Source organism: Dermacentor variabilis, chromosome 1 (assembly GCF_050947875.1).
Source record: "Dermacentor variabilis isolate Ectoservices chromosome 1, ASM5094787v1, whole genome shotgun sequence".
Taxonomy (NCBI): Eukaryota; Metazoa; Arthropoda; class Arachnida; order Ixodida; family Ixodidae; genus Dermacentor; species Dermacentor variabilis.
The window spans coordinates 229,239,301-229,257,497 of record NC_134568.1 but is presented as its reverse complement, the minus strand read 5'-3'; the positions used below and the strand labels follow the sequence as shown (position 1 = coordinate 229,257,497).

Genomic DNA, 18,197 nt, shown 5'->3' with positions numbered 1-18,197 from the left:
TTTTTCCGTAGATGCAAAAGCCGCGATCGGCCCGATAGGGCGCCAATAAAAGGCTCTAGCAATGACCGGGCGCGCCTATGAACCATGAAGTTGTTACTGGTGCTGCTCGCGTTCGTGCCACTCCTGTGCGCCGAAGATGGCCTCACAGAGGCCGTCACCGGCAGCACCACGTCCATCGCGACCATGGAGACGACGCGTGAGAGCACGACCGAGACTACTACAGAGACGACGACTGAGACCACTACCACAGAACTGACTACAGAGGAGTCGACGACAGAGTCAACAACCGAGTCGACACCCTTCGGGCACACTGATGTGCCGGAGGTGACCACGCTAGACTTGGAGGATTTCATCGACGGTTTTGTGAAGGACTTGTCCAAACGAATCGGACCGTCCATTTCTGTCATACTCTCGGACGAAAACATCACCGAAGAATGCTCCGGCGCTCTGCTCAAGGTGATGCTTGGACTACGAAGCAAGTCTCCGTGGGCACTGTTAAGTAAGTCGTAGATTTCGATTGCCCGCTTTAACGCGCCTTGAGTTTAGCAGTAAGAAGGGCTGTCTGATAGCTCGGTCAAGTGTTGATAAACGTCGTTACTATAATTGATTTTAACGCCGCTCTTGACCAAACTGCTTGCAGCGGCACCAAGCGAACGCAACGCGAATCTTGACCACAATGGCCACTGAAAATAAAAGAGGCTCTCCGGTAGAAATATCTGTAGAGCTCTTACCCCAGTGGTCAATGGTGTCAGAAGCAACGAAATGCAGCCTTCTCTCTTATAAAAATGTTGATGCCTGCTAAAAAGCGCGGAATGTCTCTCTTGTCTCCGCTGTGAGCTCGCAGAGTAGGAGGAAATATCACACTGTGGATACTTATTCTAGCAAGTTTTCTAAGCATCCAGACTCCACGCATTTGGCTTAAATGATCTGTCGTGTAGAATAAACCTTTATATAAATATAATGCGCCCTTTAAATAATTCGAAAGCTGTTCAGGAAGAAAGATTATGTCTAAGAAGCATCCATACATGCCCTTACTGAGTGCATGCATGCAATTCTGACCCCAGATTTTACTACGCAAAGTAGCATACTGCTATGGCGATGGAGTATGCTCTAGTAAACGGAAAAATTAGTTCACAGCTATAGGAGGTCCAAAACTTAGTGAGTAGAGCAACATCCCCAGTGACCCGCTGTGGTTGCTTAGTGGCTGGTCGTGGGCTGCTAAGCACGAGGTCGCGGTATCGGATCCCTGTGATGGCGGCCACATTTGTGGCGGCCACAAAACACCTGTGTACTTAGATTTGGGGGCACGGTAAAGAACTCCGGATAGAACAAATTACTGTGCCTCATAATCATAAGTGCCTCATAATCAGATCGCGGTTTTGGCTCGCAAAACCCCGTAATTTTAATATCTCCAGTAGGAGAAGCGCGAAATAGAGAGAGATTAATATGCCCTTCCCGGAGGAACCTATATAAATTTTATCGCAATCACAATAAGCCCCATGGCGACTAGCAAAAAGAAGTGCTCTGGCACACAATTTTGCAATCTATATAAGTTCCTGCTTTCCTTCTTTCCTTTTTTTTCTAGTCACTCTCTGCGTGCAGTATCATTTCGTTTCACAAGGTCTTGCCCCTTTCTGAGGCATTTATTTGCCATCATGACACGCCCTTTGGCAGCTGTTCTTTGATGTTGCCCAAATACCCTTCGAAGTCGCCGAAAAAAATGCAAATAGGTGCCTTGGAACTTTCTTTTTCTGGCACACCTTTCGACTCGTTGTTTCGCACCTGCCTTGCACGAACGGGACAGCGTAGGGATAAGAAACTGAGCACGCAAGGCGCGCATTTGGCAGCACCAATATGACGAGATTACACGGAACTTAGAATCCGGTGCATTATTTATTGTGACATAAGTCAGCTTAGCTCCATGACATACGTTGCAAGCTATACACTATACGAGGCATTATTAAGGTTACGGAGAAGATAGTGGACAACAGCACGCGTCAATGTAGATCGAGAAAAAGTAGCTGCGAGGATAAAGCCTGTGCAGACTTCTGCTGCTGCGCGACTCAACAAGCTTACCTTAATCACCGTTCGCTGCGCATTTGTTCGCTTAAAAAATTTAAGTCTGCCCTGCGAAGTGCCTCAGACATCACATAAATTAAGTCGTTGCGCAATGCAGCATACTTATCACTATGACATATGATTCTTGATGCCACAGCGATAACAGACGTCTTGCGTAGCATCTGACTCGGGTAAGATTAGGCGAACTGTGCTCGGTAAACACTTTCTTTTCGCAATTTCTTTTGAAGTCTGGAAGAAAATTTCAGCGTGCCAGATTTGGGCTTTAATCAGTTTTTTTTAACGTGGCACGCGTTCCGAATACTCGTCAATCAGGCAGACGTTCAAATGAATGAAGTCATTTTTTGTGCAAAATCGGAAGTATGTTATTCCAAAGCTAGTGGGGAGCAAATCGACGGTATCTCGTATAGGGTACCACAGAGGCAAAGTGAAAACATAAATCTTGTCAAGTGATCAAGCAGTAGTCCCAGAATTTTCTATTCTAATTAAAGGGACAGTTCGTGACCAGTTCTAGATACCCTGTAGCTTCGAAGATAGTGTTACAAACCTGCAATATCTTAAGTTTGGCTCTCTTTCCCTGGCCTTTAGCAATATATATTAAAACGACGCTCGACTCCCTTCGCGCCGTAGGCTTTTTCATCACAGCCGTCACTGACGGAAAGCTTTTGAGTACGTAAGCCGCAGCATTGGCACAGGCTTACCCTGTGTAAGAAGCTCCCTGTATGAAAGTACCGAATAAGTACGCGGATTACATAACAACACAGTTTGTTTTAATGTAGCTTGTATTAAAGACAACGCGCACTGAACTTTCTCGCGTCCCTCAAGAAAAACTTAGTACTTATGTACTTAGCTCAGCACGTCTATGATTCGCGCTGTCCGCGGTGAAAGAGAGAGACAGCTTAATGATATCTGGAGAGGTTAGCCTATAGCGGCAAGCCTGGCGTACGATACACCAGGTGAGACGGTGAGGGACGAAAGAAAGAGAGTACGGTAAACACACACACACACACACATACATACATACATACATACATACATACATACATACATACATACATACATACATACATACATACATACATACATACATACATACATACATACATACATACATACATACATACATACATACATACATACATACATACAACACGTACGCACACTAGCACGAAAGTTATTTACATAGTCTCATTGAGGCCTGTATGCCCCAGGAATGCTATTAAGAGCTCTGGTGGAGTTCATTTGAGCTCCCGGATAATGACACGGTCCAAGAACGTCCCGCAGCTGAAATCGCTTGTATGGCTCATGTTAAAGGTGTTCCTCAAAGATGCCCTTGAGGTTACAGAGCAATTAGAAACACAAATTAAATGTTATAAGTACTCGTCAACACCGCAGGTGGGACACAGTGACATGCTGGAAAAATGGATTAAAAGTATGCGGACGATCTACAGTTTACCAGAAACCTCGATGACAGTGTGCTCCCCTATTTTTTGACAAAACTTTATGGTTGGTGTTGATAGTGGTCTCTAGAGACAAAAGCAAGTGAAAGGGAAGATTACACGCGACATAAGGAGCAGACAGAATGCCTGCTGGCCTTCGTGACAACCTTTCTACTCCTTCCTTGTGCGTGCGTCTTCATTAATAGAAGCTGGACATGCACCAACGTGCCCAACATTAAGTAGTGCTGGCAGTGGGTTGCATCCTGCAGCAGTGCTCACGCCTTTTGCATTCACTAAAGAAAGAGTGTCCACATTCCAGTGCTGGACTCGAACGCCCGACCTCCTCCCGGCACCTTGAACGGAGCGACGGGATCGTACGGCGACTACGAGGAGTGCCTGGCCGTGCACCATCAGCCTTCCAACGGAGACGCAGCCATCTTCGGCCAGTACTGCTCGCTCTTCATGACTCTCCCACTCGGCTTCACTCGCAAGTCGGCCCAGAGGATGCAGAAGGACGGTTACTTCATGGTGAGCATTCACATGCGTTGCAAGCACGTGAGCGCTTAAGTGAAACCACTGGCTGGAAGGCGGTAGCACGTGTGTTCTGCACCTACTCACAACAGCAGAACAAAGCAGACGTTCTAACGGAAACGAAAACGCTGGAACGCTGTACAAGCTGTTTATACCGCGCCGTGGCAATGGAGCCCTCGAATACTTCTGGTTTGGGGAATTTGTAGTCGACATGTGCAGAAAAAAGGTGCGTTTTGTCTCGCACTAAATTACCGATTTTCCCCTCATTTGCACAGAATGCCCCACTTATTCTTGCACTGAACTGCCATAGAAAAAAAGAACGACGCTGCTTGACAATTTCACTCTCCCCACGCCTGCGCGAAACTAATCAAAGGCAGTGTCAGCGTGGTCTCTTCACAACAGCTGTGCCACGGCAGCAAGGGAGACATGCAAAGTGACACTTGTGGTTTAGGATGTTGTGCAAAGCGCGATTTAGGTTCAGGACATTTATTTAAAGTCTGATATTAAACATTTTCAGCAGCGGCCATTTATATCATTTCAGCTAGAAAATCAATGGGGAAGCAACTTCAAGGCGTTTCCGCTCTATCGCGCAGGACAATTGCTGTATCGTAGCCGGCGCGACTAAAGGCGAACGTCTCCCAAAAATTCATATCAATAAAAAATATGCTATGTCCAGCAGTTCCCCGCTGCTCTACTACGTTTTACCACGCTTCGTGTTCAGCTACGTACGCTACCTCCTCGTAGCAGGACGTTTTCACTGGCGAATTATTCAGCCGTCATGACGCACTTCGGAGGTATAATAACTACGCTTTCTACATTTTCCTTTTCCCGTACACGGTAGCCAGCCAGACATGTGTTCTGGTTAACATTACTGTTTTCTTGTGCTTTATTTCTGTCATTCTCTCAATTTCGCTATCGAGAGGGTGCGTGTCCCCGGCGGCTGCGAACGTGAATGCAAAGCTATTGCCAATACTATTTTCTTGCTGCGCCTGCTTTTCTTGTCCGTAGTAACTGCGCTTTTACTGACTCGCATTGTTGAACCATGAGATCAAAGGAAGATATTACACCAGAATAGGCCAAGAAACAAATAACGTGAATGCTTTGTGCAGCGAGAGGAAGAAAGGGCGACTGTAAGCTTTCGGCAGGTTTTCTTTTTTACTCATATGCTAGCGCCGTCGACTCGTAGGGTCAGCAGTGCTTGCTTTGCCGTCGGATCTTGTAGGCCTGCAAGCATAACCGCTTCGCATTGGTCTTTCTTCCGTCGGTTTCAGTCTTCTTCGTGCTTCCTGCATTTTCGAATTTAAGTGCCCAGGAAAGCTTCCCATAAGGTGCTGGCACCTTAACAAAGTATTTCGATCGCGCCTTTTACACGGCTAACATACATTTACTGGAGGCAACGCGACAAAGAAAATGATATACAATACCGCAAAAGCGACTGCACTGGTTTCTTATTTTCATTGTTGTCCCATCCGCTGCTTGTCCTTTCTTTTTTTTTTAATAAATGTTTCTCCTCCTCCTCCTCCCATCCGCTGCCGCACAGACTCATTGTTGTCTCCATTTAATGTTCTTTTAATGCGTAAAAACTTCGAGGTCAACGAATAGGTGGATTGGCAAAGCTAACATTTGGTAAGACTTGCTCTAATTATTAGTGAAAATACACTGTATATTATCAGATATTGCAATCACTTGTTGGCCTCCAGGGACCGACAGTGTGACAGTCAGCGCTTTTCTTGAAAAAATATGCAGATCACGTATGCTACATTTAGGAGATGTTGTTTTTGATAGACTTTTCCCTTTTGTTGCCTCTTTTCTATCGAAACTTGCCAGCATTACAAAATACCTACCGCACTTTGCAAAAGCGAACCAACTCATTTTAAAAACAACTTTAATTTCCTGTAATAACGTAAGAGCGCAACAAACTCTTCGTTCATTACACTGTATACCCAAAGCACTGCGCTGTGACATACGAACTGCTTGCCTGAATAGAGCGCCAAGCGGTGAACCTGACTAAGTTTGTGCTGCATTTCATTGCAGGGTCGCCGAGCACCAGACTTTTTCTCGTCAGATGAACGAAGCTACTTCAAGGGTCAGCGGTTGGGCATCTGCTTGCCACAGCTTTGCACGCTGGCAGACGTACGGCGCATGGTTGGCCTGAGTAAGTAGAACACTTTGCTCTCCTACTTGGCACTTAGAGCTTAGGGATGCTTGTGGGTCCCCCGCCTTCTATTAGATGCACTGAGCTCATGGCAGATGCACATTCATGGGAGCGAAAGGCATTGACTGAGAAATTCGATGGCGAGTTTATACGAGGATTAGATGAATGCTCCGGGAAGATGTAATGCAAAGAAGGCGAGGCAGGGGGATCATCCACAAGAACGCCTGTTTGTTGTGCGCCACTGCGCGAAGGCTAATAAAGGAATAAAAAGAGCAGGAGAAACATGAATAGGCTATAAATATTCCAGGAGTTTCTGCGCTGACACATCCCCCCTCCTCCCCCTTTCCCCTTTCTGTCTGTCTCAATACCTATGCGCAACAATGGAGGACGCATGAGCCACTAATGTGAGTGCGCGACTTTTACTATTGAAAACAAGGAAATTGACATGTTTGTTCGGAGCATCGTCTCACGAGTTTACATTTATCCTGCTCCGTTCTCTGTTGGTTGCACGCAATGTGTATCCAAGCTGTATACGTATTTTAGAGACAAAAAGAGCGCCGACTTTGTCTTTATTTCGATCTGTATTGATAGTTCTGTTACTTCACGTTCTTCTTGATTTGCTTCCCATAGCACTTGACCCCTATGGCTTCAAGTACCACGTCTCAGGTTGCGACTCCATACTGAATGAAGACAGGAAGTGGAACTCTGTGCGAATTGGCATGGTGTAAGTACTGTTTTTACAGTTCTAGTAAGTTATTTACATGGCCATAAAGATTTAGGATTTCTCGATGCGCACAGTTGGATAATTGTTTCACGCTGTCACAGTGAACGATCCCCATTTGCGTCAACCCATACATTAAGGAACGGCGGCACCATTGGAAGTAACTTGGACAGATTCTTAGTAGGCAGCGCATATATTACCCGACGAGACGCTGTATATACAAGAAGTGTCAAGTACAACCTGAAAAAATTGAGGCTTCGTGGTCTCTACACATATTTTTTTTTTTTTTGTTCAGCGACACAGCAACTACCATCGACATATAGAGCCGCATGACGCGCACAAGTCTTCCTCACCCGCCAAGCCTCTACCATTCGCAATTTCTTGAGATGCTCGGATTTTTCAAATTAAGTCTGTGGCATTTCTAAAAGGACTAAAATGGCATGCTTGGCGCACTTTATGAATATCGATATTTCTAGGACGAGAGAGTGAGGAAAAATGGGGCGAGAGCTGACCGCTCCTCTCGTTTTTCCTCCGTATTCTCTTCGTCCGAAGCACGACGCCTACCGCGAATGTGTTTGTATGTAGTGGCTGGCGGACAGATTATACAAGAGTGGCCTGCTGTTCACCCACCTCGTTACCAGTAAAATAATATATATAACACTGCGGAGTTAGCTTAAAAAGGAGAAAGTTCAAAGCATCTATTGCGTCTGGCCTGCGGGTTTCTTTTTTTTTTTCTTTTTTTTCCCTCTAACGATGTAGCCATAGCGCCTGCACGCGAAGTGCTGAAAGCGTAGCTATTCCGCCGGGTACGCGGCTGGGGAAAGACACTTCTTTGAGGCTTGCGTGTGCGCAGGAACATGCACAAAAAGGAAAGGACGTGTACAAAAAACACAAACCAAAAAGTGAAAAAACGACAACAACATAGCTTCGTGTGACATAAATGAAACTAGCATTTAGGCGGTCTAAAGCGTGAAATATATTATAAGTGCTCGAACCAGGAAATACGACGACAAGGATACAAAAAAAAAAAGAAGCCCAGTGTCACTGATAGAGTTCTTTATAGCACTGGTAAACATGCCTTTGAACATGAGTAGTTTTTTAATGACTTGTAGGAGTAAACGGCGGAGGTTAAATCTCACATACTTAAGATTTATGGTTCGCTGCACGCTCAATACTGTCAGCTAGCATGTCTCAAGGAAGGAGGGGGCGGGGGGGGGGGGGTGTGCGAGGCCAGGCCATGAAGCCTCCCCCCCCCCGCCCCCGCCCCTCCCCACCCACACCTATCTGGATTCACCAGCGCCTTGAGTCTCTCTTTAGCTCAACTCGGGCACTACGCTTTGCCTGATATGTTGCAGATTAACCTATTTTAGTTATGAAAACTTAACCAGAGCATACCTATATACACAATAGTGTGAGACGCTTGACCCACTAGGAACGTTCTAAGTTAACTCTATAAAAAATCTAGGTCAGTGTAAGAGCCACCTCCGGTGCGATTAAGAGCGATTACGTCTTCCCAGCTTTGTTGTCGATTTGCATATCGCAGCTGCTCTTTCTGCTTCGCGTCGTGCACTCGTCGCTGCTTAAGTAGTTTCTGATGTAGATGATAACATCTTTGACTTGGAATCAGTTCATGACACACATTCGGGGGACGACAACACGTTGCCAAATCGCGTCACTGCCAAGAAACTGCCATCACGCCAACGTGACCGTGACCGAGAACGTTGGTTCGCACTGCTGGGGTCGTTGCCCAAGCGCCTCGTGTGTGCAACCGGCCGTCCTTGAGAGCACTTTGCACATATGCGGACTGTTCCCGCGAGGCTGCCCCCTTTCTCAGTCTTGAAAGGGTTGCAATCATTTGTCTTTCTCCGTCTGACGCTAAGGTCTACGATCTGCTAAAGAGCGCAGCCGAAACCAGCCGAGACTTTTGCTGTGGCGATCGTCTGGCCAATGATCTCATAACTGCGAGACACACAGAGCCGGATTATACGCATCGGCGTAGAACCATACTCTGTCTCTTAAGGTGCATAAGCCCAGGTTACGCATAAAGCGTAACCTGAGCTCTCGCATGCCGTATGGCTTACAGCGAATTGTAAGCTATAATGTTCCTTTGCCTTGCGTCTGAAAAAGCACCGTGTTTATCGTGTCCACGACATATGGCTGCACAAGGTAAAGCACCTGCAAGGCGTGCAATACGCCATATTTCCTTCGAGACGTCAAATTTGAAAAAAAAAAACAGCTTTGGTCGTTCCCGCCTGAACTTTACTATAGACTTCATAAAACAAGTCTATACATATAGGCTTGTTTCACTATTACAAGTCGTCACAACTACCAATATCTTACCCTTAAACGGCTCTGTATTCCGCATTACAGGTGAGCGTGTCAATAATTGTGTAGTCACAGTATATTTGTTTGGCTGCAAATCACATCAGTGTGTCATTGTTGTAGTGTTCATGTTATTTATGTATTTCTGAGCTTCTGTTCTTGCATAGCTTTGACAAAATAAATTCACAATAAGCTTTTCTCTCTCTCTCAACCTCGTGATAGCGGATGCAGAAAGGTGTATCACCCGTCCTTAATAGCCAGAATACACGAACTGTAATTCAGTTTCTTGCCAGCACCGTGAGGTGTCTCATACAGGCGGAAGGTCTACGTAAAAAAAGATCGCTTCTGTCAAACAGGCGAGACCTCTGTGTACTTCGGAGTGCGCGTGCGTGCACTCCGGTGATCTCAGCCGTTTCTTATCTAGCACTACAGAGAACAAAAGTCTGACGCACAATTAAAAATCACATAAAAAACATAAGTACACGCTAAGCAAAAGTAAGCATAAAGCAAGAAAATAGGTGGCGGGCGTAGTACGCTCTCTCTCGTACTTGTTGCGCTCTTTGATATCGACAAGATGTAATGTTTGCCCAACATGAGTCTGAGGAGTGCGCCCCCTTGAGCAAGCCATTTCTAAAACCTCTTTCATATTTTTTTTTATTTACACGGCTGTAAACCGGAGATGCTGGCCTCGATGACGCCCGAGTTCGCTTTTTTTACGTCCTCATCCGTGTCCTCCCAGAAGCACTGCGCACTATATGGCTTTCCTGGCATCATTATTGCGATTGTAAGGGCCTGAACACACTTCCCTTAGTCCCACGAAATTCTGCCTCTCACGTACAGGTATTGCCGTTGTACTACTGCCGCCTAGATAGGAACGCGCGAATCGGACATGTTCGTTGGACGACGCCATATTTGGCGATGACGTCAGCGTGAACTCCGTACGCTTAGCGTAGCTGTCCCAGGCAGCCTATCGTAGCGCCTGTTCTTCTTCGGTCTTCTCGCCTGCCTGGCTTCATAAGTGCCCTGTCGGTGGACATCAACGCCACTACATGCAAACAACTCTGAGAGTAACGGTTTCACCGGCGTACGGAAACGGTGACCCGGTTTCCTGCTTCATAGCTGCTTGGCGAAATAAAAACAATCACGTGTGGAGGTACTGGTCAGAAGTAATGCTGCGCATTGAGTGCTTACGCATGAATAACTGGTGACTGTGGTTTCTGATAACTCAATGTTCGCGAAAGCAAAGACGTGCTCATGGGCTGGCCCCAAAATGCGCGACGTGCAGGTCTTTCATAGCGGTGCTCCTCTTCTTGGTGCTCTTGTCCACCGGGCTCGACCTCTTCCTGAAGAAAGACAGCCGTGCTCGTAGTGAAGGTATGTGAGAAGAATATTGACACGTGTACTTATCTTTATCGGGCGACCACGTTTCGCCATCTAACAAATGTAATCGCACAGCGCGGGACGCGCCTGCATGTATCCGAAGTTTCTGGAAAGTTATCGATGCTTCTACCCTGCTGTCTGTTGTCGCCGAACCTTGTGTTATCTGATTTCATCGCCTGACGCGAATGGTGTAGAACTTTGTGGAAGGCACGCGGGTCCGAACGATTAGTCTGGAACATTCGACGACTGCTGTATAAAAGCCGACGCGCTTGACCCGCTGATCAGATTTTCGACGATCGCCGACCGTGTTCGCCGCTATCGTTGTGCTATAAGTGTAGCCTGTTTTGTGGGCACAGGTTCGCCCAATAAAAGTTATTTTTGTCATTCACAGTATTGCTACTGTGTTGTTCAACGTCACCACCACGTGACAATATCTTACCAGATAATACTTTGGACATGCTTTCGGAACGGTGCGAAATAAAATAACCTTAAGGAGGCGTCATTGAATGCCTAGGCTGAAGCGGAACTTTTCTCACTCTTTGATTTAGTGTTTGACAACAGTGCCACAGTGTGAGAACGTCGGCGCTTTCCTCCAACACTGTGGCTGATCGATGCCGCACCATGTATGTATAACGTCTGCTAGGCTGACGAGTTGGACGCCTGGCAGAATCCTCGCGTGAGAGTTGACGTTAGTTGTAAATCTTTCAAAGGCTTTTTGGCAGTCTTGCGACCCGTCGTAGTTGCTTACTGGCTATGGTCTTTTAGAAATGGTTTTAGGCGCAAATAATAAGACGCGAATTGAAAGCACCCGGGAACTTATATTTAGGTGCACGTTGAAGAACTCCAGGTGGACCAAATTTCCGAAGTCCCCACTACGCCGTGCCCCATATAAAATCGTGGTTTCGGCACGTAAAACTCCAGAATTTGATTTTTACTTTTAAGTAATGTTGAGCAAAGGGGAAGATGGTGTCAAGGGCCTAGTTTAGCAAATACAGAAGGGCAGGGTGAATTGTTGCGTAAATAAATTATTCTGGTAATAATATCTAATATTCATTTGTTAATATTTAAAACCACTTCAGCTATTATGCGGATTTGTGATGTTTTCTCCGACTGTATGTATATATATATATATATATATATATATATATATATATATATAACAAGAAAGGGGGGCTAACTGAGGGGCCCGATTTTTATTAGTCATGTCCTAAGAAGCCAAAAAACACATGTTTGTTGGCTTCTTATGATATGACTGTATATATACATATATATATATATATATATATATATATATATATATATATATATATATATATATATATATATATATATGTGTGTGTGTGTGTGTGTGTGTGTGTGTGTGTGTGTGTGTGTGTGTGTGTGTGTGTGTGTGTGTGTGTGTGTGTGTGTGTGCGAGAAGGGGGTCAAAGGGTAGCCGTCACGTAAATGCCACTGTCTTGGCAGTGCGTAAAATATGTATACTTGTAGTCTACCTTGTTTTTGTCCATGCGATTGTGCCAACCAATTAACAAATCAAATATTCAAGTAAACGCTTAGGAATAATAGAGCTCAGATTTTCTGGCTCTCAGTTGACACCAAGTCTCAATCGAAAGAAAGAAAAAAAAAACTTGTTAGCCAACAGTAGCGTTGAAGCGCAGAACACAATATTCCTGCTACAAATCGTTATATCGCATGATGGCGCTCACATACTAATCGGTTTCACGGTTCGTGCAGGTTCACCGTGGAAATACCTCATGGCTTTTGCGGTGACAATTAACACGAGAAAGCTTCTCAGCTCCAAGTTCAAAGAAGGTTCGGACAACCAGATCTTGGCGAGTTTTGCCGGCATCAAAGTGTTCAGCACAACGTGGGTCATTCTCGGACACACTTACTTCATCGTGGACATCAGCGCTCTCCGTAAGCACAATGCCCATTCACGAGGAGAAACTGTATTTCGTCTGGAATGTGAAGTGCTTTTCTCCTTTATTAACGCGATTAGCAGTCTTTGTGAAATTCACGCACTTGCACTGTACTAGCTGCCTTCTATCTGTTTTCCCGCGAACTTCGATCGATGAGTGGTCCAATGGGTACAACGTCGGGTTGCTGGGCTGAGGGAACAGAATTTGAAACCAACCGTCGCACCAACTTGGGTCGCTAGTCATGTCTGCGCATGTGCCGCTCTTCAAAGACAAACAAAAAATAATTGGAAGTTTCTCCGATGCCGGGCGGAATCAAAACCGTGTCATGTATACTCACAAAATCCTGTCTGACTATATATTCACAAACGTGGCACGTGCGGACTTCGCCGTGGCACCTCTAGGTGGCGCAGCATGTTTAGTGGAAAGCGCGAGTGAGGAACCCGGTTTCATGCACGGCCTCATACATAACATATCTTTGCGGCGGTAATACGGTGTGTCGCTACAAAGGTTCGGTGTTAATCGCAATAACGTCGACATTCATCGTGACATGAATTCAGCCGGAATTTTTTCTTTACTCGCAACAACTTGTCAGTACGAATGTACTTCAGTACCTTTAGGCGGAGATTGATAACCTGCCCATCGTGGTGGCGTAGTTGCTTTGCTGTTGCGCTGTTAAGGCCAACGTAACGGTATCAAATCCCGGCCGCGGCGGTGGCATTTCGATGGGGGCGAAATGCAAGAACACCCGTGTACCGTGCATTGGGTGCCCGTTAAAGATCCCCAGGTGGTAAAAATTTACACGGAGTCCCACAATACGACGTGCTTCATAATCATATTTTGGTTTTGGCGCGTAAAACCTGGGAATTTAATTTTTTTAGATTAATAACATGTACTGATAAACCATTCGTGATTCATGCAGACATAGCTTCAAAAGAACGACACAGTTATTCAGCGCAAAGATCCTTCAAAATGGTCTTATCAGTACAAAAACTTCGTCTCCAATCGAAATGCCCACACCATCACGTTTCGTAAATTCTCAGCGCTCCTGAATCGCATCGACATAGCCCAATGCTTCACTACCAGTAGTGTTTGGTAGGGAGCTCATCTTTGTACAACTTGTATAGAGAAGGCACTCGGCATTTGGGCGCCCAAGCATGAAATTTCGTGGTTCACTCATTACATTTCACTGCGGAACGTGGATTTGCAACGTCGAACAAGAACAGTGGAAGTTCATAAAGAGAGCAAGATGTTAATGAGGTTCCTAAAACCTCTCCGGTCGCTGCCCCATGACACACCATGTCTGCCTGCTTGAACGAGAATCATGAAAATGCCCCCGTTTCTCTTCGTATGTCTGCAGGCAGCTACTTCAAGGTTATCGAAGCCACAGAAGAGCCCTTCTTCACATTGATCGGAAACGCCTTCCCAAGTATCGCAACATTCTTCTTTATTGGGTAAGTTTGTAGGACCGCAAATTCCTGATATGCAAGCAGGATCTGCACTTCAAAGAGGAAAGCTAAAAGCAAGGGTTGGTGCCTCCTGATCTTGATGTCAGCCCTTGATCGAGCGGTGAGGCGTGGTCGGGAACATTAAGAATAATTAGTGGAAGGGGCGGAAAGGCAGCGTGTCACGCGATGGGGAAGTAAGCTGGCATGGTATCCTTCCCCATTTTTGTCGTTAGGTTCATCTCTGTGTTGCCGTTTAACAGCGACAATACTAACTGCGGAATCTGTGCGCCAATTAACAAGTTGTACAAAACGAGAGTTAAGAATTCCCGCGTTTATGACGAGGCTTTGCTCCCTGTTATTTATACGAGAAAATGGCTACATGCGCATGAACGAACTGCGAAAGAGTACCGTTAAGGCTGGTCGGTCGATGTTCGTTAGAACAAAAAAGCGCGCAACAACGAGAAGATAAGAAATAAAAGCACATATTCAATGACATGTCCGTGATATTCATTTCTGTCCTGTCCGTGAACGCTGTAGTCTACTAATGAACACGTGTTATCGCGTTCAGTACATCCGTGCTCAGGTACTTTCTAGGACAACCTGGGGTCGCTAATGTGCTAAAGTGCCACGATGTTAGACCAGGTTCTCAAGTGGCTTAAGCACGTTAGACGACGCGCAAGGGCAACGCGCTCGAGGTAGAAATAGAAAGGGCCTACCACACTTTCAGCAGTGCCAAATAGTCCCCATGCTTTAGTTGTCTGCTTTCCTCGGATGTGTTGTGCTTCCATCGCTTATCTCGCAAGATGATAATGCACTGGCCGGCAAGGAGCGTGAATTCCTCTGCTTAGCGTCGAGGGCTTCGTCATGCATGGTTCACCACTGCTTGAGCTTCAGCTGATATATAATCACTTCGTGATATAGGCACAGCGTATACAGAAACCCAACGAAGGAAAGTGCAGGTCAACTGGCTGTGGTAGGGCTGTGAAGGTAAGCACGAATTCAACATGAGATCGCATCTAATAGAAATGGAATGAAGAACGTCTACATTGGCGCACTAACGGATCCACGTTCATAGCGAAGGTGACCTCAACTGTCGATCCCATGTAATGACCAGGTGTCCCTGTTAATCAATTACGTCTAATACTTGATTAAAGAAAAGACGACATTGCATTATTCTTGGCTTATGGCCTTTGCGACAGTTCTCTCTTGCCCCCTTTCTTTTCAGTGGATTCCTGTTGTCCTTCAATGTGCTGAAAAGAATGAGGAATCTCAGGGGTCATTACCTCATCGTCCTGTGGATCATGCTGATTCGTCGTTACATTCGGTAAGAACATTCTAGTGCTGTATGAAACGAGGCAAATTCGTTTCATGGTTTAATTTGCACGTTTTTATCGTCCGCTCACTGAAATATTCGCCCTTGGAGAGTGTCTATATAGCTACATTGGGGTTTTTCACATATGCACAAAACAGCGTGCTCACAGAGGATAATTTCGTCTGTAAAAGGGAGAAAAAGGCAGAAAACCTACCAGAAACAGCCAGCAAGTATTAGTGAAAATTCGAAAAGTGCTCTAAGAAAACTTTACTTATAAAGCGCGAACTAACCTCACAAAAGGGTTTTACGGCTGTACATCGATAGCATTGCACGCACATGTTTGGCGACGCTTTTGTTTACGGCGGCTCGTCTCAATTGGATACACCCATACCATTTGCCTCTCTTGGGCGCTAGCAACATATTACTGAACGCGTAACTGCAGTCATCTAGAGGTGGTTGCGTGTGGATTAATTCCAACGACTTGCCTTTGTCTCCATTGAGAATCGCTGTCTCAGAGATGGTTACTGAATGCGGGACGGATCTCACTACTTGTGTTGCACTTAAAAACAAATCCCCATATATAGCGCACACAAACCAATACGAAAAGGCACACAAGCACACACAGTAAGCGCTGACTTCCGAAAAACCAAAGTAGTTGCAGTAGAGTACGATGCATGCATTGCCGATGGTACGGGTTTGAAAATGCGATACATCTTGAATTGTACTTTATGCAGCTGCTCCGGTTTTCTTACTATTGTGTTCTCTGCTCAGGGAAATACCTATCGCTATTTTGCAACAAAAAAAAATTGCCTAAGGACACACCTTATGACAGCAGAACATCCACTTAAAACATAGTCCGCGTTAAACAAGTTCATACCACTTCAATTGCACGAAATACATAAGCTGTCGGCCCACATCCTAGTTAGCTTACCGCAGTCGAACCAGCCAAAAACAACGAAAATCTGTTGCAATTGAGCACAAGTAATTTCGTTCCCTTGCTATTAACCACTTAATTTGATTCTATCACCTACTTATTTTGATTCTGAGAGCGCGAATGAACACTCAACAGTCCTCTGCAAGTTAATCAGACAAATTATTAGCATCTAAACGCTTAGCGAACCTGCATGGTTACCCCATGCTTTCTCTGCGTTACCGAACCCTCCCTCTCAATCTTTTTAAGCTTCATTTTGTTGGCCGCATTACCGTTCCTCGTTCTTTTCTTGCTCATTTACACGGCAAGAAACGTGGCTGCATTTGGATAGAAGGGCACATCGCGCCTCGACTACTCATAACAGAGCGGCTCATTCTCAGTTTCAGCCGGTGAATATTTAACGCGACTGGCAGTGCGCGGGCGGCTAAGCTGCGCTCGCGACTCGGCAGCGTTGTTTCGTAGTTCTCGGAACAGAGCAAGAACGTAGGGATGTGGTACGCAATAATGGAGACAGAAAGCCCTCTGACGGCAGCGCCAGTTTACTCCCTGTTTGACCAGAAAATTAAATTTCGTTAAAGCTGAAGGGTTAAGCCTCGAGCACTGCGAAAGCCGCTCAACTCTCGACTAATGCAGGGACAGAAAAGATACAAAGGGTTGCCCGAAGCAAGCTGCTCACTGCGTGGGCTCACGTCGTTCTCTGAAGCTATCTTTCTGCCCGTCCGTAGAAGTTTCTTGGGCAAATCGCCACGGGGCAGTTCGCGCTGCCGCCTGTCGCAGTGAGGCCTTCAGTTATGTAACCGTAATCAGGCTATCTCTAAACCACGGTGCAGTACGAAAGGAAGGCCAGATCGTCAATGGTGATGACGACTTCTTCGCTTATCGAAACGGTCGCCCTTGACAGCCGCTCAGAACTTTGGCCATGAAGGAGGCTTCGACCTACATTTAGGTAACGTCGCCGCACGACGATAAAGCCGACACGAGTGCACGAACGGTAAGGAAAGCAGGCTTGGCATTCCTATGGAAAGCGGTGCAAAGAAAACCCTTCCGTGTGTAACTACACGTGCTCAGTTACGAAGAAGCTGCCTTATCACCAAGACCGACCCGCAACGCAATTAGAAGCGCGACCCAAAAGAAAACTTTTCGTTTTTAGTTGATGCGTAGCCAGGGGTGCGAAATAAAAATGCACAATTGAGGTCAAGCTTGTCGCTTTTTTTTTTCTTCCCTCCGTCCACATGAACAAGAAGCAACGCCGAAACCGCATATATGTTTCTGCATAGCAGTCGAAGGCTACCGCCTTTTCTACGAAAAGCGCTTGTGGGGAAAGTTAGCTTTTGAAGCGTAGGCATTGCTGATCCGTCGAGACAACGTATAAACGCATTCATATATGAGAGCTTACAAAAATACATTTCTTTCATTACCTGCACTAAATAATAATTTCCGACCTTACCTATAACTGAAGAGCTGTTTTTGTGATCTCAGTGAACCTTCATGAATGCGATAAAGATAAGGCGTTGTTCTGGCCTGTGCAACGGCAGATACGCATCACCTTTCGCTGCCAATCGACCTAAACAGCCGCTTCTTGACCTACTTCTGACTGCCAAGAAAGCACGATTCAAAACTGGCCTGTTTTTTTTTTCCTATTCAGAACTCAATGAATCGTTCGCCAAGGCGATAACTGATAGAGAAGACGATGGTTCTTGTTGGTCACGAAAAGTCACTGAAACACAAGCCCCGTTTACTTGCACACGGCCAACATGCGCTCAGCTCACGCAGTGTGCCAACCCCGTGCACTCTGCGCGCTCTAATTTACACGTTCAAATTTGAAACATGGGTTGAAGCGATGAGCATGGGAGCCGCGTTCCAAAAGCGGTTTCGATTGGTGAGTAGAGAAGACCCACTATTCGAATCACACACAAAGCACGCGGTAACCTCGTTGCGCATTGGCGACCCGAAGTTGTTTGCCGCT

General features: G+C 45.9%; 1 protein-coding gene across 1 annotated transcript in view; it reads left to right on the top strand.

The window, feature by feature from the left end:
* Positions 1-242: 242 nt before the first annotated feature.
* LOC142558336 (nose resistant to fluoxetine protein 6-like) overlaps positions 243-18,197 on the top strand; it is a 52,648-nt gene continuing 34,693 nt past the window's right edge. Inside the window, exons 1-8 of the mRNA XM_075670485.1 lie at positions 243-499; positions 3,835-4,043; positions 6,081-6,201; positions 6,832-6,925; positions 10,530-10,618; positions 12,359-12,541; positions 13,901-13,994; positions 15,214-15,312. Of these exons, the coding sequence (XP_075526600.1) occupies positions 460-499; positions 3,835-4,043; positions 6,081-6,201; positions 6,832-6,925; positions 10,530-10,618; positions 12,359-12,541; positions 13,901-13,994; positions 15,214-15,312 (929 nt within the window). The 5' untranslated portion in view covers positions 243-459. The remainder of the gene's footprint in view (positions 500-3,834; positions 4,044-6,080; positions 6,202-6,831; positions 6,926-10,529; positions 10,619-12,358; positions 12,542-13,900; positions 13,995-15,213; positions 15,313-18,197) is intronic.